Source organism: Eucalyptus grandis, chromosome 1 (assembly GCF_016545825.1).
Source record: "Eucalyptus grandis isolate ANBG69807.140 chromosome 1, ASM1654582v1, whole genome shotgun sequence".
In the NCBI taxonomy this organism is placed as follows: Eukaryota; Viridiplantae; Streptophyta; class Magnoliopsida; order Myrtales; family Myrtaceae; genus Eucalyptus; species Eucalyptus grandis.
Genome location: NC_052612.1, coordinates 40,128,355 through 40,143,402, shown reverse-complemented (window position 1 = coordinate 40,143,402; position 15,048 = coordinate 40,128,355). Strand labels below are relative to the sequence as shown.

At 42.6% G+C, this 15,048-nt stretch overlaps 1 protein-coding gene across 2 annotated transcripts; it reads left to right on the top strand.

The window, feature by feature from the left end:
* The first annotated feature begins 7,327 nt into the window (after window positions 1–7,327).
* Window positions 7,328–14,587, top strand: LOC104442342 (beta-amyrin synthase). 2 transcript variants are annotated; one of them, XM_039314068.1, is made up of 19 exons: window positions 7,328–7,538; window positions 7,827–8,065; window positions 10,353–10,541; window positions 10,667–10,756; window positions 10,891–11,088; window positions 11,208–11,286; window positions 11,449–11,615; window positions 11,703–11,891; window positions 11,997–12,110; window positions 12,230–12,349; window positions 12,455–12,577; window positions 12,671–12,769; window positions 12,931–12,987; window positions 13,084–13,130; window positions 13,215–13,358; window positions 13,458–13,635; window positions 13,734–13,808; window positions 13,897–13,980; window positions 14,101–14,587. In XM_039314068.1, the coding sequence occupies exons 1-19, from the start codon at window positions 7,343–7,345 to the stop codon at window positions 14,221–14,223; spliced, it is 2,511 nt and encodes an 836-aa protein (XP_039170002.1). In that variant the 5' UTR covers window positions 7,328–7,342; the 3' UTR covers window positions 14,224–14,587. The 2 variants fall into 2 exon arrangements, with proteins under 2 accessions (XP_039170002.1, XP_010054047.1); XM_010055745.3 differs by lacking the exon at window positions 7,328–7,538 and adding an exon at window positions 7,549–7,709.
* Window positions 14,588–15,048: the final 461 nt, after the last annotated feature.

Genomic DNA, 15,048 nt, shown 5'->3' with positions numbered 1-15,048 from the left:
GATATAAAAAGTTTAGCCAAAAATAGTTGGTTCTTTTTTTCTTTGTTTTTTACCATCAACTCATATTTTAAGTTTAGGAATCCATTATTTTTTTTTTTGGGATCTGGTGATTGTCGACTCCCAGAATAATTGATTCTCCAAGGGATGCTCTCGGTCAGAGCCACTGTGTGACTTGAAAAAAGGATTTAAAAGTTGCAGAAATTTTCCATGCCGGTATCCACTGTGTTAGACAATCATGTCATTTAGGACAGTTGGCATCTACATCAGCAATTTTTTGTCCGAATGACTACATTGACAAACTACTTAGGATTGATCAAATTAAAAATTTTAGGATTTTTTTTTATGAGGTAATTTTCCTCTCCAATGCTCTTGGGAGAAAGAGGTCTTAGATCTCAATGAATATTCCGAAAACGGAAAATGGTCGCTATCGGATAAAGATAGTATTCCTCCCTCGAATGCTTGATTCTTTGGATTCTCAAAGCGTTTCTCCTGGTGATGACAACGTGCATGAAGGTTAGAAAGTAATTCAAATGAAAGTGTAACCCAAAATTAGTTGATTGATAAATTATTAAAAATAAACCGGGAGGATATTAAGTAGATCAAGTGGGTCGATTTAAAAAAAATGAGAAGGCAATGCTCGTGCTCAATAATGAAAAAACTCAATCCTGGGAGGATATTCAACAGATCCTGGTGACTGGTGAGTATAAATATCACCCAGACAAAGCCAGAAGGACAAGACGAAAAATTTAATTATTAGTTGCCATTAACGATCCTTTTTGTTTTTTTTCCTCTTTTGAAAATCGCAGCTTATGTTCAATAGTGGCTACCTATACTTTCGGTTTTTAATTTGATACGAGACAAGGGGCCCATTTCACTGCTATGTCCCGTATTGACGTGTCCTCGGTTCGTCCAAAGGATACAAGCCAGGAGTCCTCATAGATTTAAGTGTGAATTTGACTAGATAAAACCTTGCTGAAAGTCACACTTGATAGAAATAAATTTTGGGTAAGATTTCACATTCATTCACTCCACATACCATCAAAGTAAGGGATACAAAATGTTTGGTCAAAACTAGTCGGTTCTTTTTTCCTCTCTCTCTCTCTCTCTCTTTTTTTTACCATCAACTCGTATTTTAATTTTAGAGTTCCCAATTGTTATACGAAATCCTTGGCTTTCCTATGTCATTTACCGAATTTGTGCTAATTAAATTAGCAACAAGTTTTTGGTTATCAATAATTATTTGAGTTGTTTACCGATATTTATTTGGATATTTTAGACTTCTAATTTTTTTTATTGAATGATTATTCTTACTTGCCTTATCTAACTCTTTTCTATGATTAAATAAACAAGACATTTTTTTTTATTACTAGCTCTTATTTGGGTTTTTTAAATACTAACTTCTCTCTCTCTCTCTCTCTCTCTCTCTCTCTCTCTCTCTCTCTCTCTCTCTCTACAGTAGAGTCTTCTGTTATTTATCGACTTTTATTTAACTTTCGTACCAACCAACACCATATATTTACCAAACATCATATGAATCGCCACATCTATTTGGTGGCTTCCTCCTTTTTCCCCGTTAAGTGACTCAATATAAAAGTTAATAAACTAAAAAAACATGAATACATGTTGGAAAGTAATTCAAATGAGAGTGTAATCCAAAATTAGTTGATTGATGGATTGCTGAGATTAAAGTTTTTTTTTTTTTTTTTGGTAAGGTAAATAATATATTGACTTTTGAATCAAAAACTATATATAAGGATCTTGGCACCAAAAACTTATACTCAAGAAGACGAACATGTCAAAGCAAGTGGAAGGGTGTCGAGAAAAAGAGAAACAACACAAGTTAACAAGCGGCAACTAAACAGGCTAAGGGCAAAACAATAGCCCAAACAGCGGCAAAAGAGGAACAACGACAAGGAAGCCTGACAGCATATTGGAAAGTAATTCAAATGAGAGTGTAATCCAAAATTAGTCAATGGATGGATTGTTGAGATTAAAGTTTATTTTTTTTATTTTTTTTATTTTTTTTTTATTTTTTTATTTATAACCTAGGGAACCCCATAAGCCGACTGTCGGCAAGAAAAGCTGGTAAGTCACTCTCATTAATATTGACAATTTATTTAAAAAGTTGTAAGGAATTACTAAGAAAGCAAATAAAAAATTGTATATGATAAGAAAAGTTGGCGAATCGCATTAATTTAGATTGGTCACTTCTAAAAGAGTGAGTAAATACAAAGGGTTAGCAACCAAGGAAAAGAAAAATTAATAACTCAATAGAAAAGTTAGAAAATTAAAAGAAAAATTAAACATTTGTTAAGTAACTCTAATGAAAGTTGGTAGTCTACAACTAATGATTAATTTAATGAAAACTTTTTGGCAAATCACTTGAATTTAGGTCACTAATTTCTTATGAGTTACTACTTGTGAAGCATGCATAACAAAATTTGGTAACTTCATGAGCGCATTGACAAATTACCGACAAAATTGACCATTAGTTTTCAACACTTGCGTTAGTAATTGGGATGTATGTGAAAGGGATATAATCCGTACTTTCCATCATGATACGGCTGTTGTATAGCACAACAATCTTTAATGTTAAGCCAAGGTACCATTGAACATTGCGCTCACCGTCCTCATACCTACCTTAAAACATACATAAATTTATGATAAATATAATTTCATTTATTTTCAGTCAAAATCATCGAAAATGAAAGAAGAAGATAGAAAACAAAAATAAAATTCTCATTGTGGTTTAATCCCAAAGTGAAGCTAGCCTATTGGAGCTAAATACATTAGCTTCGTCCCTTGTGATCTTGTTGGAAAAAAATAATAATAATTCACACATTCTTTGTCTATATCAAAGAATCTTAGCCGGAAAAAGAACCTTTTGGAAGCAATTACAGTGGCTTCTAATTGAGCGAAACCCCCGGAACAGTCTGTAAACTAATGAAGGATTTAGTCATGTCCGCGCTACACATTAGTAACAAAGGGCAGATGACTTAATTATGTGTTCACAAGTCCTTGTCATAAGCAAATCTTTAAGGAAAAAAAAAAAAAACCAAAACTAGTGGCATCTATCTTATTCAGTCGTACCATCCCCCACCAAATTTTTGCAACCGAGCAGTAGAATTAGGTTTTAGTGCATTCAATTTGAATATGACTTGACATTATCGAGCCCGGCTAATAAATGGTCTTGGTGGCATGCGCTCTACTCCCCAACCAAGCATGATTAAAGGAGGAAATTCCAATGTGGTCCTTCCTCTTTCCAAAGATGAATGTTGCCAGAAAAAGCGGATACGCAGAGAAAAGCCATTGATTATGTCCGTATTGCGATAGGGGATCCGGGGTACCAGACCTGGCCGGATACCATACCATATCCGAATACTCCGTCACCTCATCCCAACGAACGACACGTGCCCTTTTCTCGCCCGTCGCCGTTGCCGTTGCCGTCGCCGTCGCCGCCCAAACCCGTCGCCTGCTTGCCCCGACTCCACTCGCTCAGGGATTGTCCGCATGCAATAGAAGAGTTCGCAAATTCTTTTATATCAAACAATCTGTTTTTGTTTTCCTCCAGCGTGGCGCACAAGACGGGCGATGAAACGCCAGTCAAGGATTTCTTCCACCAACTGCAGAAATCTAAAAATCTTCGCCACTTATGGGTTTTCACCAACGACAACATCTACGTTCGAAAGCGAAGCATCAAAAAAAGAATTCTTTAAGCATAGCTTTTTTAGGGTTTTGATCCCATCGCCCGGGGGCGAGTGCTGTAGGTCCACGCACGACTCGAGCCGAGCATTTAAAACGCCACGTTAACAGGTTCCGAGCGCCCTCCAATCTTGACCCCCGGGGGCGTGGTGGGTGTGGTGCCCCACATGAAAATAACGAGGAGCAGAAACGAAGGAAACCTCTCGAAATCAACGTCATAATGGTAGGTAGGTTCGATCACTTGGGTTTGTTACCATGGCTACCCTCTCAATATGAAAGAAAGAGGTGGAAGAAAGAGGTATGAAGTTCGGTGTGAGAGTGAAAATTAAAATAAGAATAAATAAAGCAGTTAAAAAAACAACAAAAAATGATAGGTAGGTTCCACTGCTCCCGTCCTTTGACCGCTCTTTTAGGTTTTGGAACGACTCGTGCAACACGCCTCCAACGAGGGTGGCGGGGCGGCGGTGGCGGGTCGGTCAAGTCAACCGTGCATGCCAGCGGGAGAGGTAGTATGGTACGACCTCGCGAGGTCAAGCCTAAGGTACTCATGGCTCACTCTACGATCCGCATCCTCGAGTCAATAGCGAACAAAACAACGACGACCTTAACGCACTTTGCCCGCGCATCCGGCGACAGAAAGCGGGATCGGAGAGCTAACTTTATGCCCCCTCCCCTCCCTAAACGGTCACTAGGGCACGGTAGGGAAGACAAAGACAAGCGCGGTCAAAGAATGAGGCTTGTAACGAATAAGGGTCGCGGCCCACAGCTCGGAGCTCCCTCTTTTGATTGCGACAGCGCGGGAGGGCATCATCTGGCTTAGGTATAAAAGAGCAAGAAATGTCGATCCATATGTGTCTGGCAGGGGTTACCCCGGATGAAATTCCGCGATAGATTAAGGTCCGGATGATGCCTCATGAGTTTTACGGGTTTCCCGAGATGCACGAGCCGGAGATAGAGTGAGCGGTCCGGACAAGGGATTTGCCGACACTCAGGTGACACGATCGAATTTATATCATGTGCTTAATTGGTACATGTGATGAATTTTGCTTCTTAGCCCTTAAGGCAGTCTCTAGTGTCATTGGTAATTATTAGAAAATCAACGTGCTTTTTGAGGAAAAATTGAAATTACGGAACAAGGTGAGCATGTACGTGAGATAAAAAGCTTATTTTATGAGATTTATGCGCGAGAAATTGTTGTAGAAAAGCAGGTCTGATTTTCCACATACTTGTTATGTGGATTTATTCACTACATGTTTTGAGTGTTATACGCCAATGCAACCATCTCTATTAATTTATAATAATAAAGGAAAATCGTACTTGAATCATAAATTTTATAAGCTTCTTAGTTGTGTGGTAGGTTCCAACTAGGAAGTAACTTTATGGGCTCCACATTATCTGCACCAAATATTGGCTCTCTTCATCAAGCTAGACTGATTTAAAGAGCATATATGAAGCGGAAATTGGTGACAACAGAAAGTAATACACCATATATTAAAAGAAGCTTACAAACTATTACGACGATAACTGTAGGTAAGATTTTGAAGGAGCGAATCATATTCGATACCCACTATGAGTATTTCGTACGACTTTATAAATCAATTTCATATACTTTATATTATTCACGAAAATAATTTATGTTCCATTCAGAACGAGAAACGACTTTAATAATCTAATGGCCATGTTTTTTCTCCAGCTTTAGACGTATGGAAAACTTTCGTGGTCCTAATTTTTTATCAGTGAATTTAGTTAAGGCAAAAAGAAAAAAAACTAGGGCAGCCATTACTTTCATTGTCCCAACGCTTCCCTTTGTCTTTTTTCTTGCGCATTTTGTCACGTTTAATTTATGAATATCATCAAATAAAGAACTTCAGAAAAATAAGGTGCGTCATCTAATTAAGAGCCTCAGATTCAGCTCCATCATCAGCACTTGATTTTGAACACATTTTTTTTTCTTTTCTTCTTTATTTGTTTATTTATTTACATTTGTTTTGGGAGTGAGGATGTTGATTACCACGCCGTGAAGATGCATATAGAATCTGTATATACATGAAATGCACATTTTCTTGGAATTCTTCCAAAATATCAGATGTGACTATATTGTCTTATTTGAAATAAAAGTAAGATTTGTATAGAGTCAATTTAGAAAATAAAGAAACTGTTAACGAGTATTACCAATATATTTGTAGAATAGATAGTTGAGAAATACCTCAGTTTTCAATGCGTGCAAATTGACTATCCTTGAGTTTTCCTTGATTTTTAAAGCATTAAGGTTGCCTGGATTTAGGTTTTACCATCATGCAACTGAATTTATGATGACCTCTGGTATTTATTGGCTTAAACTATTGACAAAACTAAGCTAGTAATATGCGTTTCAGGTTCCTTAACTCCCCTCCCCCTCTCCCTCTCTCTCCATAAAATGAGATTCAAGATTTGAAGAGATCACTTAAGAAGATAATTGTGCTAGTTATATGTTATAATGTGTTCGCATGTCGCACGAGAAAATAAACACGTAAAACATTTGTATATTGAAAACGTTATGTTTCTCAAATTTTGCGGTTTCACATGATGCTCCAGGCCGACCCGACCATCTCAATTTTGTCCGAGATGCTGCACCATCGTAGCTATGATCTTTCCTTTACGAGGATAAAGCTGCAAAAGATGATTTTGACCGGTGCCCATTTATGTTGGCGTGTACCGGGGTACACCGTTGATCATACCAAGGGCTTAAAAGCAAAGAAAAAGAAGAAAAAAGGTGTTCAATGTATCTCCTACCAGATCAAAGATATTTGTCCCGCATGGAATTACATAGATACCCTTGTCCCGAATAATGCCCAAAATTATAGTCCCACCACCTACGAGCTTGCGTCCAAGTAAGTGCCGGCTCCGGCTTTGGACGGAAGACCACCAAGAAGAGGTTAGTAAAAATAAAATAAAATAAAATAGTGCCAACGTTATTAAAATGCTTTTCTACATGCCAGTTCAAATTTTTAGGTCGGGCTTTCTAATATTGTATCGGAGATAGTTCATATTCTAGTATTTCGCAAGTAAGAGCCCTCCGTTCATTGAATATGTGTCCTGTTCATTGAATATGTGCCGCTCTTAATGCGGCTTGAACATGAGATGGGTTGTCATGTCCCACACCGTTTGTCCATAGATTTTTGTATTATGTCATTTCTCATATCGCTTATTTGCTGGATCTGTATGTTCTTTATATATATGTAATTTTGAGTTTGACATTTTCACATGCTGTCACTTAGCGAATCGATTTTAAACAATGAGACGAAAGGAAATATATATATATATATATATATATATATATATATATATATAATCTCTCTTTATTTAATGAATTAAATTTTTGAGTTTGACATTTTAACATGCCTCACCTAGCGAATTGACTTTAAACAACGAGATGAAAGAAAATTGGAAGAAAGGGGAAACAGTTGAGATTGCCTTTATCCCTCGTTAGTGGCCTTTCTTTCCAAGCATCATGGAGGATCAAATAGCTGCGTGTCGCTCGGGCTCTCTGCATTATATTCCTTTTTTCTCCTTTTCTCATCTCTTTTTTTCTTCTTTTTTTTAATTATTAGTTGCCACCAACGACCCTTTATTTTTCCCTCCTTTTGAAAAATCGCAGTTCATGTTCAACAGTGGCTACCTATACTTTCGTTTTTTTAAATCGACACTGAGCTCGAAAGTTTTCCCCAAAGCGCCGCAAGAAAGGGCCATTTCTACTGCTGATTCCACGTCGTGTCCCGTAGCAACCTCTTCTAATTCGTCCAGAGAATCCAAGCCCCCGTCGTGCTCACCCCGGTGCTTCCGCGCTTATATAAAGGGTGTCCCTCGCTTCTTCGCTATCTCATCACTCTGAAAACCAAGCGCACCGGAGGGTCCCTCTCTCTCTCTCTCTCTCTCTCTTCACTGTCCTCCTCCGTTTTCTTGCTGGTGTCCTGAGGGTGAGAGGAAGTTCCGGCTCGATCTGTCGGAACCCTAGTCCTTATCCACTCGTACGTTCGCTCCTGTCTCTCTCGATCTCGAACTCGAACGGAGAAGTGCATGAAGAAGCTCCTGCTTGAGGTGTTAAGAGAACGTTGCGTTTTGATTGTCTTGAGTGTTGTGTGTAGGCCATAAAAGTTGTAAAGGGGACGCAAAAAGAGCGAGGATGTGGAAGCTCAAGATTGGAGAGGGAGCGAACGACCCCTACCTGTTCAGCCTGAACAACTTCGTGGGGAGGCAGATATGGGAGTTCGACCCGGAGGCCGGGACCCCCGAGGAGAGGGCCGAGGTCGAGGCCGCCCGCCAGAACTTCTACAACAACCGCTTCAAGGTCCGCCCCAGCTCCGACCTCTTCTGGCGCTTCCAGGTATTATATACTCTCTCTCTCTCTCTCTCTCTTCGAGCCGCGCTTGTGTGCACTTGGTGCACATGCCTTCTTCGTTTCATCGACGACGATGGCGATCTAAGCGTCCGGATGCGTTTCAGCGGATAATCTTTCGTTCCATTCGCTATTACCATCGAAAACATTTTCACATGATTCACATCAATTTTGTGTGCCCTTCTCTTGATATTATTAGTACGAGTCCACCACCAAATCACTGGAAAATTCTACTTTCTTCCCTAGTGGTGAACGCAACAAAGCAGTAGCGATCTCCGATGAACGAGATCGTTCGCTTTTGATGTTTGCCTTCCCCTGGAGTTCCCCTCTCTGGCTCTCTCTCTCTCTCTCTCCATTGGCTTGTCAGTATCGGGACATGCATGAGCGGGCCAGGACGTCACCTCGGTTCGACGAATGGCCAGCCAGCCTCGAGGACTTACACACGATCAAGACCTTAGATAGCTACCCTCTTGCTTATCCTTAGATCGCCTCAATTTTTTCTCCACAACTTTCCTTTCGTATCTTCTCCATTTGTTGCTCGCGGGATTTTCCACCGATCCGCTCGATCCGAACGAGATCGAGAGCCTAGTCGGAGCAACATGACTTAGAAGTATGCATGCTCTGTATATCGTAGCACATCACCACACGTCTTTTTCCATTTATGTTCATGAGCCTCGTACGGCTTCTCCAGTTCTTAATCTTATCTTTGCGACAACAGGCGTGGGGCGGAGGACGATACTGTTGAGCTCATTTAATTTTGCTGGCTCCACGCACGACCTATATAGGCGGTGAGGAGCTAAACTTTATTGGGAAAAAAATCCAAAAACCTTAGAGAACTATCGTTTCCTTTCGTTTTCTTATATCATGTTGTCCGTCCACATCAATTCACTAATCAAATAAGGTCCCCGAAATTTGAATGGTCAGGTGGATCAAGCTTAACTTATCGTACCATTAACGAACAAATTTCCACAAACGTAATTATAAAATGTAACGTGACATATGGTATCACATCTTTTGCTTATACCACTATGGAAATGGTCCATGAGACGTCGTTAGGTTTCTGGGATAGCTAATTTGTCCCTTAGGATTTGAATTTCCAGTGAAGTGCATGAACAGTTTGGTCATTTTGATCGAGTCGCCAACGATGGCTGGATGAGTAGGATTTCCACAAGCTTCGTTCATCACGTTTTGTCCGCACGTCAATTTTTTTTTTTTTTTTTTTGGAACAAAGTCCGCACGTCAATTTAGATTCTGATGTTGGCCTGCAAAACCCTAGTTGGTAGGTGTCCCAAATCAATAAACGACCGGAAAAAAAAAGAAGGAAAAAAGGAAAAATGGAAAAGAAGACATGGTGCTGCTTGCCAAGCTGTAATAAGTTAATAACCCCGACACCAATATCGCCAGGGATATTATATTAACATATTCCTGTCGTGTCAGGTGCTTTACATTTCGAAACTTGTGATGAAAATATAGCACGATAAGTCAAAGGTGAAATGCTCCACACATTCGACACGTGCCCCCTTTTCTTTCCTCTTCTGTCTTCAACACTGCACCGCGCTACTCCTCTTCTTCGAAGTCTACGACATGCAGGAAAAAACAGCCCGCTCGCCGGTCGGACGTGGAGTCCTCGACGCAGTTGCCCGATCTCCCCCCGCATCCGCATCGTTTTCGCCGCGATCCTTAAGAAAGCGATGGAGTGGGGGAGAAAAGATCGTCGTCGTCTTTTCGGGTGACTTCCTGCAAAGCAGCACCACGCGAGCCGGTCCGATGTTCTTGTCCCGTCTTGTTCGGCGACATAAGCTTTTGACTTCCTGCAACACCCCCTCTCTCCTTTTGCCCGCACGAAAAGAAAAGAGAGCCGAGTCTTCCGGACGCTCGCGTCCTCCCTCCCTTCGTTCACCAACCGACAGTTCTTTACTTGTGCGAGGAGTCCCTTGTTCCTGTTCCTGGATATTGCTCTTGTGTTCTGAACGTGGTCTGAAGAAAGGACAAAAGCAGAGCGAGTGCAGAGATTAGAGAACTAGGATTTGGGATTTGGCTGTCGGATCATCACTGTTATAAACAGCGTCAGCACAAAGATTTCACCTTGGACCTTGATTCTTGAGTGGGACCGGGTTGGATTTTAGGGCATCCGACGGTCGAGATTCGGTCCTGTAGTCATCTGATTACGCGATGACGTTGTCTTCTGCACTGCCCTGTGCTGGTCGTCCGTTGACTTTCTGACTTTTTTCGACGTCCGCTTAATTTGGCCCCCCCGCCTTTTTTTTTTTTGCAGTTCCTGAGGGAGAAGAACTTCAAGCAGACGATCCCTCCGGTGAAGATCGAGGATGGCGAGGATATCACCTATGAGAAGGCGACCGCGGCCGTGAAGCGGTGCGTCAGCTTCTGGTCTGCTCTGCAGTCCAGCCATGGCCACTGGCCTGCCGAGAACGCCGGCCCCATTGCGTTCTACTTCCCTCCCCTGGTGATTATCCTGTCAGACTGACTGACTTTTTAGATCGAACGATTCGTGTCGTGACGTCGTAGTTTTTGGTTTTTTCGTTTTGATTGTTCATCGTGATGATCGAAGCTGCGGTTTGCGATGTGCAGGTCATGAGTCTCTACGTGACTGGACATCTGAACAACGTTTTCCATGCCGAGCATCGCAGGGAGATCCTCCGCTACATTTACTACCATCAGGTAACGTCGAACATCCTTAGACCGATCCAAACCGAACCGTCTCTGCTTACGAGGTTAAAGCCGTTAGATGTGGGTTGTGACTACGTTACATTAAGCTGGATTTTGCTGAAAATGATCGTGTGAACGTGTTGCAGAACGAAGACGGTGGCTGGGGACTGCACATTGAAGGCCACAGCACGATGATCGGGACGGTCCTCAACTACGTCTGCATGCGTCTTCTCGGTGAAGGGCCCGATGGAGGCCTCGACAATGCCTGTGAGAGAGGGAGGAAGTGGATCCTCGACCACGGCAGTGCCACCAAAACCGCCTCCTGGGGAAAAACTTGGCTCGCGGTACTTTAAAATTGCTCAATCATGATTAGATCTTTAACGACTTTGTTCCGTTTGAGTGAAATGCATGATGGCATTTTGTTCTTTATTTTGATGGTTGGACTTGGATATCTTTCTTGTAGATTATCGGTTGTTATGAATGGACTGGAACCCACCCAATGCCCCCAGAGTTTTGGGACTTCCCTTCGTTCATGAGTCCGGGTAAGCAATTTGCTCCGCTTACTGCCCGGATGAGCTTTCTTATACTCTGCCTCTGACCAGAGGATCCTGTTTCCTCTGTTTGATGCCAAATTGGCTTGTCGCGTAATCTCTATTAAGGCTTGCTGGTTCTGACTTTCGTTTGCGTCGTAACCTCTATTGCAGCACAAATGTTCTGCTACTGCCGTCTGACTTACATGCCCATGTCGTATCTGTACGGGAAAAAGTTTGTTGGTCCGATCACCCCTCTCATAAAGCAAATCAGAGAAGAAATCTACTATGAGCCTTATGATCAAATCTCGTGGTGGAGAGTCCGCCACTCATGCGCAGAAGTAAGTTCGACGGATCACTTTTTTGTTAGATGATCATATTGTGATGTCATAGCGTGGGTTCTGAAAGGATTGTGACGGCGATTTCAGGAAGATGCACACTATCCTCACACGAGATTGCAAACCCTCATGTGGGACACTCTCTACTTTGGCACCGAGCCTCTTCTCAATCGGTGGCCATTCAAGAAGATCAGGGATATTGCCATTAAGAAAACGATGGAGCACATTCATTACGAGGATGAGAACAGCAGATACATTACCATCGGTTGTGTGGAAAAGGTAATGCCAGTTCCAAGAATGAAAGAGTCGTATGATTCTGATAACTTAATGCGCAATGACATGTATAGTGTTTCTAATACTCTGCTTTCCAATTGAACTGAACAGCCGCTGATGATGCTTGCTTGTTGGGTCGAGGATCCAAATGGGGAAGCTTTTAAGAAGCATCTGTCCAGAGTCGCAGATTATGTCTGGGTTGGGGAAGATGGAATTAAGATGCAGGTTCGTCTTTATAGATACCAAAAACTGAGTACTAAAAGGGAGATCTTTAGCCTTTTGGCTTCTTAACACAAAGAAGCTACTTGAATTGTCGAGAATTTAACACTTCCCAATTGTTGCAGAGCTTTGGAAGTCAAATCTGGGACTGTGGTCTCAGCCTTCAAGCGTTGCTTGCAAGCGATCTCATTGATGAAATTGGCCCCGTCCTTAAGAAAGGACATGAATTTCTGAAGGAATCTCAGGTGTGTTAGGCCTTGAGCTATTTCTTCAATCCAGTTGAAGAGTTCACTCACCTTTTGTCGTTCCTCATAAATTTAACTGAAACTGCTCGTCTGTAATTTGAAAAGATCGACCGAAACCCCTCTGGCGACTTAAAGAAAATGTACCGTCACATTTCCAAAGGAGCATGGGCTTTCTCGGACAAAGATCATGGATGGCAAGTTTCGGATTGCACAGCAGAAAGTATGAAGGTGAATATCTTTATTTTCAGTGTTCAGGTTGAATAATCAAGTTCTCTTTCATTTGGCTATTCCTATTCCTAATCAAGTTCTCTTTCATTCCAGTGTTGCCTAGTTTTTGCTATGATGCCGCCAGAAATTGTTGGACAGCAGATGGAACCTGAAAAGCTATATGATGCTGTCAATGTTATCCTCTCTTTACAGGTAATCAATGAGTCACATTACAATTTACAACTGATATATGTTTAAAAAAGGAGAGTAGCATGTGTAAAAATTAGAAAATTCTGCTTAATCCTTCATAGTCCTTCATCTGAGGACACTGGACAAGCATTAACGTTGCTAATAAGCATCAACAATTTGTACAGAGCAAGAATGGCGGTCTATCAGCCTGGGAGCCATCAGGAGCTGGATCATGGCTAGAGGTATTTGCACAACTTTCTTAAATTCCGATATGAAATTTCTTAGGTGTTCCCCTGGCTATCAGATGGTAATCTGTCTTCTACTTGTTCATTCTTCAGTGGCTTAATCCAGTGGAGTTTCTTGAGGACCTCGTCATTGAGTACGAGTACGTAAAGTTACAAACCTCTATATTTTGCGGATCGTCTTCCGCTCGAAACTTTCTCTGATGATTAATTAAAATTGGATACAGGTACGTGGAGTGTACTTCATCTTCAATCCAGGCATTACTTCTGTTTAGGAAGTTATACCCTGGGCACAGGAAGAAGGAGATCGACAAGTTCATTGTTAATGCTACTCAGTTCATTTTAGACATTCAAAAGCCGGATGGTTCGTGGTATGTTTTATCTCCAGTACCGTTAGATGTGCGAAATTTTTACCAGTTTAAGGTTAGAAATGGTCCGACAGAGATGAGCTGAATCAAACCCCTATGCAGGTACGGCAATTGGGGCATTTGTTTCATTTATGGCACTTGGTTTGCGCTAACTGCCCTGGAGGCTGTCGGCAAGACTCACGAAAACTGCGAAGCCGTGCGCAGAGGGGTTGATTTTCTGCTTAACGCTCAGAATGAAGACGGCGGTTGGGGAGAGAGCTACCTTTCATGCCCCACAAGGGTTGTTTTCAATCAGTTTCCTCTCTACATTAGTAATGTCTCTCTGTGTCTGTGTCTCTTCTCTTTGGCTAACTGGATCATCTGTGTTCTTTGTGACAGATTTACAAGCCTCTCGGTCACACAAACTTGATACATACGTCACTGGCCATTATGGGTCTGATCCATGCTGGGCAGGTCAGTCGATCAACCGTTTTCGAAATGTCATAAACTTGTTGCATTTCTCCAGAATAAAATTGACATTGGTGGTGGCGCTTCTGATTAGGTTGAGAGAGATCCCACGCCCATTCACCGTGGCGCAAAGATCCTGATCAACGCTCAACTAGATGATGGCGATTTCCCTCAAGAGGTACGTCTGGTCTCCTCAAATTGACACTGCACAATGGAAAGATCAGTGACATGACATCCATATCTTGGCCTGCTTTCACTGAGCTGCGATTGCTGACATGCTTCTGTTTTACATCGACAGGAGCTGATGGGCGTATTCATGAGGAACTGCATGCTGCACTACTCGGCATACCGGAACATCTTCCCCATCTGGGCCCTTTCGGAGTACCGCAAATTCGTTCCCTTGCCTTCCAAGGGACACTAGACCGACCCGTTTCCATCCCCGGCACGGCGAGCACGGGCGAAAAGCCCAATAAACAGAGCCAAAGTTACGTCTTTCATGTATAGGTGTTCATCGGTTTCTGTGTAAATCTGGCCCCAGAAATAACCTTAAGCCCTCCCCCCCACAAACAAGATGTAATGTCTGTAATCCCTTATTTCTATCCTTATCGTCGTCATGTTCCGAAGGACATGAAAAGTCGTGGACCATCGCTCTCGAGAGTGGAAGTCAAACCAAAAGAGAGAGGAGCGTCCTCCGTCTTCTTGTAAGCGAGATGAATACTTTTTTTCCTTGGAAAATGCAAATGACCATAGATCTTCTGCGGAATATTTCATGCCCTGTTTCTTGACTTAGTCCTTAAGAACGAGCCAAATCACTCTTGACTGCGACCTTTGAAACCGGCATCGTCCTTATCCAAATCCCATCGTCAAGATCACTTCACTGGCCTTCGCAAACACCCACCATCAAACTCGGCCAAAAGATGGCTAAGGAACAAGAAAATCGCAGACCCGGCACGCCGATTGTCATCGCCATGAAGGGCCACCCGGGCACCGGCAAGTCGACCCTCGCCCGCGCCTTGTCCTCCGCCCTCAAGATCCCCCTCCTCGACAAGGACGACGTCCGCGACTGCACCCTCGCCCTCCAACAGCGGCACCAGCCCCCCGACGGCCTCCTCAACGACCTCGCCTACGACGTGGTCTTCGCCGTCGCCGCCACCCAGCTCTCCAACGGCCTCTCCGTCGTCGTCGACTCGCCCCTCTCCCGCCGGGCCCGCCTGGACCGCCTGGTCCGGCTGGCGTCGTCCTACGG

What these genes read in the sequence shown, in the direction of transcription:
- LOC104442342 (XM_039314068.1), top strand. Translation starts at nt 7,343, where the DNA reads ATGTTCAACAGTGGCTACCTATACTTTCGTTTTTTTAAATCGACACTG. An exon ending in AATTTCTGAAGGAATCTCAG is followed by an intron (nt 12,350 to 12,454) that starts GTGTGTTAGGCC and finishes TAATTTGAAAAG; the next exon opens with ATCGACCGAAACCCCTCTGG. An exon ending in ATGTTATCCTCTCTTTACAG is followed by an intron (nt 12,770 to 12,930) that starts GTAATCAATGAG and finishes CAATTTGTACAG; the next exon opens with AGCAAGAATGGCGGTCTATC.